The sequence below is a fragment of the Danio rerio genome, chromosome 22 (assembly GCF_052040795.2).
Source record: "Danio rerio strain M-AB ecotype USA chromosome 22, GRCz13ab, whole genome shotgun sequence".
Lineage (NCBI taxonomy): Eukaryota > Metazoa > Chordata > Actinopteri > Cypriniformes > Danionidae > Danio > Danio rerio.
This window is the reverse complement of record NC_141042.1, coordinates 3,566,329-3,577,500: the sequence shown is the minus strand read 5'-3', so window position 1 is coordinate 3,577,500 and position 11,172 is coordinate 3,566,329. Positions and strand designations below refer to the sequence as shown.

Here is an 11,172-nt window from a genome sequence, read left to right as displayed (position 1 = left end):
TAATTTAAGGTATATTTTATTCACAAGTCTATATTTTATGTGTTTTTCAGAGTACATGACACTGTGTGAATATCAGGGACATGAACTGTGCCAAGCGTCAGAGCAGAGCTCATTAATATTCATGATCTACCTCCGAATAAGGTAAAACAGCTTTTTATTCTAAGGTTATGAATAGGCGCTATATATATATATATATATATATATATATATATATATATATATATATATGTGTGTGTGTGTGTGTGTGTGTGTGTGTGTGTGTGTGTGTGTGTGCATATATATACAGTTGAAGTCAGAGTTATTAACCCCCCTGAATTATTAGCCCCCAGTTTATTTTGTTTCCCAGTTCTCTGTTTAACGGATTTTTTTCAACACATTTCTAAACATAATAGTTTTTATAACTCATTTCTAATAACTTCTTTGTTTTATCTTTCCCATGATGATAGTAAATAATATTAGACTAGATATTTTTCAAGACACTAAAATGGTTATTAAAAAAAATAAAAACTGCTTTTATTCTAGCGGACTTGAACTGTATATCGCAGCAAAACAAAATACTGCAGTGTTCGATTTTTCCTATATCCTGCAGCTCTAATGTTCATTATTATTAATATTTGTTAAAGCTCATTGATTTCAGGATTTTTTTTATGCTAAAGGTATTAGAATTTTTCTTTTAAAAAATGCTAAAAAGTCAACTTTGAATTCACCACAATAAATGACGTTTTCCTTTAAATAGTAAATAGATTCCAAATTGTTTTTGTCAAACTTTATTTAACTAAATGCAGGCTTGGAGAGCAGAAAAGATTTAAAACAAGAAAAAAAAAACTTTGACTAGTAGTGTATATTGTTAATCAACATTGTATTCTCATATAAATTGATGTTTTACATAAATATATATATATATATATATATATATATATATATACATATATATTTATATACACACACACAGTGTTGGGCAAGCTACTTGACAAATGTAGTGAGCTAAGCTATTAGCTACTCTACTTAAAATGTAGCTTTACTACACTAAAGCTACACCCTGGGAAATGTAGCAAGCTTAGCTAAAAGCTACACGGCAAAAGAAGCTTAGCTACAACTAAGCTATTTTTTACAATTTTTATTTTTAAATCGAAGCAACTTAAATCCAAGTCAATCACATTATAGTGATCAATAAAACTGTCAATGAATCCTATGAGGCAGAATAGTTGAGTTCAGTTATTTACTGCAAATAACATGCTGTACTAAACATAAGTAAATTATAGTTTTATAGTCGTGCGTGTAAATCAATAGCGGGGGTGGGGGATAAGGCAGGGGGAGGGCGAGGGGAGTTTAATCGCGCACGAAAAGTAGGGAGGGGGTCCATGGGGCACTTTAATTCATTTTGGAAGGGCACTTTCTATGCAAGACTAAAAGGGTTGCTGCACAGGTTGAGCCCTATGTGTGCACGTGCCTGCTTTCAGCTGCAACCCAGTAATGGGAAACATCCAAACATCAATGCACAGTCATATACAACAGCTAATTTAGCTTATTCAATTCACCAATAGCGCATGTCTTTGTTCTGTGGGGGAAACCGGAGTAAACCCACGCAAACACAGGAAGAACATGCAAACTCCACATAGAAATGCTAACTGACCCAGCCGGGACTTGAACCGGTAACCTTTTTAAAATGATGTGCATGTGGTATAAAATTATATCTTCTGAAAAAAACATTTCATTAACATTTTCCCACTGTTACACCATTGTAGAGTGATAACAAAAATATTTAAAGCAATGCACCGAAATGAAAATTCTTGGCCAAAACCGAAAACCAAAAAAGAGGAAACCAAGGCCGGAAACCGAAACACCAAAATAAATGATGACAGTTATTAGTACCATTGCATTTATGGCTATGACGACTCTGTACTAACCTTATAATGAAGGCATTGCACTTGCATAAATGAATATTAAAGCTAATATAAATGCATTGATAATATCCACAGATTTTTATAGTCAATCAAATGAACTTAAACTATTAATAATAAAATTATAAAACCAAATTTCAAACAATTTCAGTATTAGTCCTGCTTAAGCTGCACACTAGTGTGATCGTGTATAAATATCATAACTATATTGTATAAATGTTATAGCTATAAGCCTACATCATCCTGACAATCAAAAACAAAATGTCATATCACAGACGATAGTCCTCTGAGAGTTTACTATATAATTAGTAAAATGAAGAGTTGCAGGTTAAGGAAACAGCAGATGTAGATGAAAAGTGTAGATGAAAAGTAAAAATAAATAGTATATATATATATATATCCCTACGCGCTGGCCACACACTGCTTTAACTCTGAAAGCACCAGTCTCCTGCGGCTTCTCCACATCCATCGTGGTCTAGATCATTTCGTCTGCGCTGCTTTATTTCGACATTTAAATAATGATCTTTATATCGTGGATCAAGAACTGAGGATCTGAATAGATGGAATAGACACACCGCACACATGCTGCTTTAGACAAGCACATGCAGGCCGCACTTTCTGTTTGCGTCACAACATGTTGTTTCAGCATTGTGGTTTTAAAATCTTTCGGTGGCCAAGTATTCGATGCATCCCTAATTTTTAACTATGGAAAAATTACTTGTAAATTTTTTTACAACAAAAATACTATATATATATATATATATATATATATATATATATATATATATATATATATATCAGGGATTAAAGTGAAAAAAATTCTTGTGACTGAACTTTTTTCAGGCCAAGCCATATTCCTAAAACCAAAATTTTATTTAAATAGCCGAGACCAATAGCGTTTTAAGGGGAGATTAAACCGCTTTAATGTTGCCAGTTTGCATATTTTAAAAGCTATCTTTGAAAAATATATAACTTGACAAATAATCAACCATCTACCACACATCTTTTCAGTGCATGTTTTTATTTATCTTATAACACCAAATGTTTGGTGAAACTCATATTAACAGAAAAAAAGTAATAGCACCACCATTAAATTCAAAATAGAGCTTTTTCAAAAAGTGTTTTTTTCAGTGCATGTTTTATGTATCTTATAACACCAAACAATGTTTTGTGAAACTCCTAATAATGAACAGAAAAAAAGTAATAGCATCACCATTAAATTCCAAAAAGTGCTTTTTCAAAAAGTGTATTTTCAGTGCATGTTTTATGTATCTTATAACACCAAACAATGTTTTGTGAAACTCCTAATAATGAACAGAAAAAAAGTAATAGCATCACCATTAAATTCCAAAAAGTGCTTTTTCAAAAAGTGTATTTTCAGTGCATGTTTTATGTATCTTATAACACCAAACAATGTTTTGTGAAACTATTAATAATTAACAGCAAAAAAAAAGTAACAGCACCACCACTAAATTCCAAAAAGTGCTTTTCTTGTCCAAATGCCTCTAGAGTGCTTTTCACTTTTTCTGCTTTTTGGCTGTAAAACCATATTCCTGAAGCTTGGCTACACCTGAAACCCGTTTTAGTGTTTGACTAGCTACATGTGCAGGAGTGGCTCCAGGAGAGGTGGAGGAGGTGGAGGCTGTAGCAGCAGATTTACCTTTAACTCCAGCAGTGGAGGAGGTGGAGGCTGTAGCAGCAGATTTACCTTTAACTCCAGCAGTGGAGGAGGTGGAGGCTGTAGCAGCAGATTTACCTTTAACTTCAGCAGTGGAGGAGGTGGAGGCTGTAGCAGCAGATTTACCTTTAACTCCAGCAGTGGAGGAGGTGGAGGCTGTAGCAGCAGCTATTCGTTTAACTCCCAGGGTGGAAGAGGTGGGGGCTTTAGCACAAACATAAGAGGTGGAACCTTTCTTTACTTTTCTAACCCTAACTTCTGAGAGAACCTTCACAGCTTCCCTCAGTTTCCTTTCCTTTTGATTGTCAAGGTTCACCTTCTTTTTCTTCAGATGATTTTGGTATGTCTCATAAGAAGACAGGCAAAATCTCCTTAATGCAGGGGTAATTTGCATTTTAGATGCAGTTTTGCCCATTACCTTCATGTTGGACTTGAGAATGGCTAAACCTTCATAAGTCTCAATGTTCAGCCTAACCCTGTCTTTCTCAATTATATCATCCATCATGTTAAATGATCCTTCTACAAGAGGGCCAGTGAACAATGACAGAAGAGCCTTTACCAACTTCCCTAAGATGGGGAACCTCGTTCCTCCTCCTGTCATCTTCATGGCAAAAATCTTACTCCACCAGTCAACATCGATTCGTGCATTGTTCTCCTCAAAGCATTTGGCCTGTGCTCCTAGATCTGTATTAATCTGGTAGGCTCGAACCTCTTCATCCAGTTGACCCAACTCTTCTGACTTCACAGCATTTGGCAAGGCCTTGGCCAAGGTGTTGAATGCACCTTGGACTGATTCGTGGAGAATCAATGATGGTGTCAACGCAGATAAAGAGGTAATGATGATGTTGTTGAGGGGCAGGTTTTTCAGGAGGAATGTTGCTGCCTTTATGTAGCCTTCTCTGAGAGAACTGTAGAGCTTCTGCACCCAGGGCTTCTTTTCCACTCTAGCCTTGTTTAAGGCAAAGAAGCTGAATCTTCCCACAGACAACCTTTTGTCAGTGTACTGCAGGTCTCTCTGGTGAACATTAAGCTTCAACAAGCCATTTGCACTCAAAGGGATAGTTTTAGGCTTCATAAATTTGGAGAGAAGTTCCCTAACCAGCAGTAGCATTTCAGCATGCAGCACATGAATCATGGGCTTTTCATGTTGCAACTTCTTCAGGAACACCTGGAAAGTTGGAAGTACACCTAAAAATCACAATAGAACCAGATTAGAAATGGGTCTGTATATTTTATTCATTGATTAATTATCACATTCATAGCAATGTAACATACTCTTCTTAGAACATTACAACCCTTTAATATTATTTTCTAGATTTGTTATTTCCATTTGTATTATTCAATTGTCTAGTTTAAATTACATCAGTCCTGACATGTTTTAAATCTGGTTAATAAGTCCGTAACTTTGTTTTTGAAAACTGCTGTATAAATAGTTTATTATTAGTAGTAGTAGTATTAACCAAAGTGATCTGATTAACAGTGATCTAAAAACTATTTATAGTTAACTCAGATTCCATTCAAGGATTCCAAGAAAAATAAGCATATAATAAATATAGCAATAAAGGGATTTCAATAAATAAGAAATCTCTGTACTTTTCTTAACACTTAAAGTGAATAAAAAGTGAACATACCTCGATACAAATCAATAATGGTTGTGAGCTTGTCGAACTCGGAAAAAAGCATACAGATGCGTGTCTTTCGTTTTTTGTTGACATCACTTCCTATCCTCGCAGATTTTGCTATTTGCTGTTGCAGACATATTATCCTGGCCTTCTCATCAGATGTAACTGCATGCTTATCAAGAAGCTGGTTAAGGAGCCATCTGCATCACAAAATTATAATATACAAATAAGGATTAAGGAGAAAAAATAGACAATGCTATTTCTAATTGCCAATACTTCAACAGTCATGACATAATTTTTGAGTTTACAGGTCAAGACTCATCCTTTTTTCTATATAAAGATTATTTAATAATTTGATAGCATCTGGAATAAAGCTGAGCTTCACTGTTCTAACATATTTAACCCTTTGAGTCACTGTATCTATAACTTTATATACATAACCTGATTGATCACTGAGGCATCGCCACCCCTTGGTTTAGATTTGTTATGTAAAAAAATCCAGTAAATGTCTGCATCTTTAAATATTATTAATAACAAAAAAGTGAGTGTGTATATATATATATGTGTGTGTGTGTGTGTGTGTGTGTGTTTATTTATATTACTTTTTTAGGACCAAATGTCCCCTCATGGATAGTAATACCGGGGATTTTTGATGTTGTGGGGCCCTTTTTGTGGGCCCCACGTGGGAAATAAAAGGGGAAGGGGATAGAATATACAGTTTAAACAGTAAAAAATACATTATGCCTATGGAAGGGCCCCACAAAGATATCACCATAGACCTGTGCGTGTGTGTGTTTTATTAAAGATCCAAAAAAAGCCTACTAGTACAGAAATAAGATGATACAAAAATAGAAGTACCTGTGTTTGTGTTGATCATGAGAAGACAGGACGCTGTAGAAGTGCACGGTCAATGGATCCATAAGGTCCCGTATTCTGTTGCACACATCTAACATTTGCAGGAACCTGCTGCTGATGGGACGTATTAGGCTCTTATTCTCCAAATGAAGTAAGGACTGGAACTCAGAAAAAATTTCTTTCTGTTTGGGTGATTTTTCAATGTCATAGTATACATCAGAGCAAAATTGTTCCACAAATCCCTGGAAAGTATTTAAAAGGGCCTTGGCTGCATTCGAGACCATATGGACAGTGTCTCCGCTGACATCCAGCAGTGATGGATTTTCTCTTCTGACTAGTGTCTCTACTCCAGACTTTTTCCCTCTCATCACACTGCAGTTATCCAACAGTATACCAACAACCTGATTCCAGTTCAGGCTATATGACTGGAGAATATCTGTCAATGTGTTTGTGATTGATAAGGCATCTGCGATATTCAGTTTCCTCGAGGCTAGATGCTGGGTTGCCACTTTTCCCACATCTTCATCATAGTACCGAACAAGAACATTCAGAATCCTGTCCATGTTTCCATCTGTTGCCTCATCTACATTTAATGAGAACATCTTCGTTTTCAGCTTAGATGACAATTCGGACTTCCAATAAGCAGCAATACCATGTGTGCACAAGTAGGAGGCATGTGCATTAGACATTGACAATCTTGAAAGTGCACTCTTGTCTTTGACAACTGACTGCATCAAATTAACTAGCGGTTGTGAGATTGTGAACGACAGGTCATGCTCCGCTATGAAAGAACATACGCGCACTTTTACATCGCACACACGGTCGGCCATAGATGCATGAATCTCCGTTGTGGTACTTGTCGCACCAGGCAGGGAGCAAGTGTACTGTAGAGCACGAACGGCGGCATTGTGACTGGCTTCTGACTGATGGCGAGCTAGCACTTTTTTGCCATTACTGCCATATTGAAGTTTCCTGTGGCATACTGTGCAAAGACACGTACCTGGTTGTTTAATTTTTTTTGCCCACGAACTAAAAGGCTTGCCATTCTCCCCAATTTCGCTAAGCCAAGCCCATCTCCATTTATTTTTTACACTTTTTTCGATCTCCGAAACATCGGAGCCTTCCTGCATTATAAATGGGTCCATGCTATCTTAAATATAAATAACTTACCTCAGCCGTAGCCTGACATGTACTTCTCTGAAACTATACCAAAACCCGGAGTGGATCCATAGCGGAGTGATGCTAAAACGCTTAGAGTGGAGAGAGGAACGTGCATTTGCTCCACTCCAGGCTTTGATCACAAAATTTTTTTCCTCCTCAGCAGGCTGAATACACTTCTTTTCTTAATTTAAGACCTATTCAAACTAAAATTAAGACATTTATTACACTATTTGAGAAATGCCTATATTTACAGCATTAAAATTAGGAAAAGAGCATGAAAAAAAATTAAGAACAAGCGGAACACTGTAATTGACGGAAATCCGTCAATGACTCGCTCCAATTGACGGAAATCCGTCGTAACGACGGAGAACTTTAATCCCTGATATATATATATATATATATATATATATATATATATATATATATATATATATATATCGTAAAAACATCAAAATAACATTACATTATAAAAAACATTCTTTTACTGAGGAATTACACACTTCAATACTAATAATTTTTATTTGATTTTTTATTATTGTTATTAAAATTTTTATTATAAAAAGGGGGGGTCGAATAATTTAGGGAGGCTAATAATTCTGACTATATATATATGTATACAGCATTCGACGATAGTTTCCTTCAGCGTTTCACACAACAACAGTTAGTTTTTATGTCATGTCAAATGTGATTTTGGGCATTTCGTTTTTAAGTTTTTAAGCTTAACTGCAGTTAATTTCTCCTCATTTGAATCATGTCCATCTACAAAAACACACTCGTTTCCAGATTCTGGGACCAAACCAACAATGAGCTGTGCTACGTGCTGGTCTCGGTTTATTTCATCAACCTGTATGTTAGCATTTTTACCATTGCCTTTCAAGTATCCGATGAAAGCTCATGAAATTGTATCGCGCAGAAAAGCATTGATAGTTTGCGTGCTAATATGGCTAATCATGCTCACATGTTTCTTTTATGTGCTCGTTTTACATGTTATAGTACATAGTTCAATTAACGTCAGCATTCGGCGCTAGTTTTGACTTTTATTAATTTTTTATAACGTTTTGTTTCGTTTGTTTTTAATTCCGCAGGAACTGAAGATGTCGAACTGCTCGCTCAGCATCACCGCTGGCATCCAGAACTTCCAGCTTGCCGTACAGATTCCCACCTTTATCTTCGGCGTCCCGGCGAATATTTATGTTATAATAATGTTCTGCCGGCGTACGAGAAGTGCCTGGACCGACATGAACATCTACATCAGCAACATGGCGGTGGCGGACTGCGTGATGCTCGTCATCCTCCCCATACGAATAATGTCTATCTACGAAAACACACTCGTTTCCAGATTCTGGGACCAAACCAACAAAGAGCTGTGCTATGTGCTAGTCTCGGTTCATTACGTCAACATGTACGTAAGCATTTTCACCATAACTGCGATAAGCATCGTGCGTTTCATCGCCATCAAGTATCCGCTGAAAGCTCGCGAAATTTTTTCGCGCAGAAAAGCATTGGTGGTTTGCGCACTAATATGGCTGGTCACGTGCTCGCTTAGCGTAGCTTTCCATCGTGTGGACGATCCCAAGCATAACAGTACAATTAAATGCTTCCAGAAGAATAAAAAAGAGGAATTACCATTGACGTTTATTCTCGTGCTGAATGTCGTCGGGTTTATTTCGCCGTTTCTAATCATGACGTTCTGCTCAATCAGAGTTATATTCACGCTTAGGAAGCAGCTGGACATCGGCTCGCGCGCGGAAAAAATGCAGTGCATTTTTATAATGGTGGCGAATTTGTGCGTTTTCGTTGTGTGTTTCTTTCCCGTTCATTTCGGCTTCCTGCTCAAGTACATCACTCAGGCGCACAAATACAGCTGCGACGCACAGATTTGGTCGCATAATTTCGTTCATGCCGCCATCTGTGTTTCTAGCATGAATTGCGCACTCGATTGTGTCACTTATTACTTTGCAACAAGAACATCGTGGACGATACGGTGCTGCCGTCAGAAAACACATGAGGGATATAAGTGCCATTATAGCAGCACGAGAAGCTCGCAGTGACAATGTTTACGCATACGTTTACACATGAATAAGACAATAATATGATTAAGTTGCTTCTTGAAAGTTTTCATTTGACAAGTTACTATATATATATATATATATATATATATATACACACACACACACACACACACACACACATATATATATATATATATATATATATATATATATATATATATATATACACGTGATTGTCATTACAGCATTTGACGATAGTTTCCTTCAGAGTTCACACAACAACAGTTAGTTTTCGTTATGTCAAATGTAATTTTGGGCATTTCGTTTTTAAGTTCAACTGCAGTTAATTTCTCCTCATTTGAATCATGTCCATCTATGAAAACACTCTCTTGCAGATTCTGGGACCAAACCAACAAAAGAGCTGTGCTACGAGCTGGTCTCAGTTTATTACATTAACCCGTATGTTACATTTTTACCATTGCCGCGCTAAGCATTGAACGTTTCATCGCCTTCAAGTATCTGATAAAAGCTTGCAAAATGTTATCGCGCACAAAAGCAGACTGATATTTTGCGCGCTAATATGGCTATATCCACTGTCTGTGTATCTGTGTTTGCAATCTGTGAACAGCGGTGAACTGATCACCTCCACAGCCAATCACAGTCATTTCTGTTGAGCACTGGTGAACACTATGGCAAATCAGCGCTGTTTAAGAGCGTGCTCAGCGGCGCTTAAATGTTAGCGGGAAATGGACGTTTTTAGAACTTCAGTACCGGGACAACACTATTACAGACAACACAAAGGTGTGCTACAGATGACTGCAGTGTTTTTTCACTCACCGGGTTAAATAGGCTGAAGCAGAGAAGCGTCCTCCCGGTGTTTACCTGGTGCCATGAACTGAAGCCTATAGGACACTTAAGTGTATCACTCTTAAAGAGATTGTGATGTTGTTTGATGCCTAATATGCTTTTAATTGTTTAAATCAAACTCAACTGAATGATTTTAATAGTCCACAGCATGTTGTTGCAATGTTTGCTGATCCTATACTTCCGGGTTTCTTCCCACCACAGCCTCTGTTTCGTTCTTTAAAATCGCGGCAACATGAAATAAGCAAGCAGCAACGCGCCAACAATGCGCCTTAACACACCTCCTTTTCAGACCTGCACACCCATGAGTCCACAAAGTAGCGCAAATGTGTTTGCCATATAAACAACGTGGTGCGAAACATGAAAATTACTGTTGCGCTGGTCTGAAAATAGCAACAAATCACACCAAATACGTCTTGCACAATATTGCGTCAGTTGTATGATAGGGCCCTATGTGTGAACAAAGATGACGATGGATACAAATTCTCAAGCAACAGGCCACCTCTACAAAATGTAGCAAAGAATTCTACAAAAAGTTAATAGTTTGATTAAAGTTCTTTAATCATGTCTTTTTCATGTCTGTACTACGCCTCAATAATGTGGCTAAAATAAAACACTTCACAGAAATGGAATTAAGACGTGTGCAGTTTGTTTAAGACTTTAGTCAGTTTAAGGTCATCATAAATTGCTGTTTACAAGCTCGACTCTTAATCAGAGCATTGTCTTAATCATATTAAAATCGGAGTATTGGTGTAAATATACGCAGCGACTGCTGTGATGCAGTTAAAAATGTAAAAACAGTGAATTTCTGAAATAATTTTGAATTGTAATAAAGTTGATTTGTAAAATTGGTCAAGTTGTTGCATCTAATGTCAAAAATATGAAAAGATGGACGGACGGACAGGCAGATAGATAGATAGACAGATGGATAGACAAATGGATGGATGGATGGATGGACAGATAGATGGAGAGACGGATGGATGGTTGGATGGATGGACGGACAGACAGATAGATGGATAGATAGTAGGAGAGACAGATGGATGGATGGATAGATGGATGGATGGACAGATGGATAGACA

At 37.0% G+C, this 11,172-nt stretch overlaps 2 protein-coding genes and 1 long non-coding RNA gene across 4 annotated transcripts in view; 1 reads left to right on the top strand and 2 right to left on the bottom strand.

Annotated features, from left to right (window-relative positions):
* The window catches only part of gpr35.2 (G protein-coupled receptor 35, tandem duplicate 2), a 15,801-nt gene extending 6,410 nt beyond the window's left edge, over positions 1 to 9,391 (top strand). For both annotated transcript variants that reach the window (XM_087303692.1, XM_087303691.1), the window contains exons 2-3: positions 51 to 141; positions 8,303 to 9,391. In XM_087303692.1, coding sequence (XP_087159818.1) covers positions 8,312 to 9,268 — 957 coding nt within the window. In that variant the 5' untranslated portion in view covers positions 51 to 141; positions 8,303 to 8,311 and the 3' untranslated portion in view covers positions 9,269 to 9,391. The remainder of the gene's footprint in view (positions 1 to 50; positions 142 to 8,302) is intronic.
* Positions 1 to 11,172, bottom strand: part of LOC147831455 (uncharacterized) — a 787,032-nt gene that overhangs the window by 388,424 nt on the left and 387,436 nt on the right. The window lies entirely within an intron of this gene.
* On the bottom strand, positions 2,906 to 7,278 carry LOC147838334 (uncharacterized). The gene is made up of 3 exons (XM_087303379.1): positions 6,060 to 7,278; positions 5,211 to 5,401; positions 2,906 to 4,767 (listed from the first exon to the last, which is right to left on the bottom strand). The coding sequence occupies exons 1-3, from the start codon at positions 7,199 to 7,201 to the stop codon at positions 3,419 to 3,421; spliced, it is 2,682 nt and encodes an 893-aa protein (XP_087159505.1). The 5' UTR covers positions 7,202 to 7,278; the 3' UTR covers positions 2,906 to 3,418.

Bases quoted from the DNA above. Each gene is read 5' to 3' on its own strand.
- LOC147838334 (XM_087303379.1), bottom strand. From the start codon at position 7,201: ATGGACCCATTTATAATGCAGGAAGGCTCCGATGTTTCGGAGATCGAA. The intron at 5,402-6,059 runs GTACTTCTATTT...TTTGTGATGCAG, and splicing joins CATGATCAACACAAACACAG to ATGGCTCCTTAACCAGCTTC. The intron at 4,768-5,210 runs GTATGTTCACTT...TGTGATTTTTAG, and splicing joins CATTATTGATTTGTATCGAG to GTGTACTTCCAACTTTCCAG.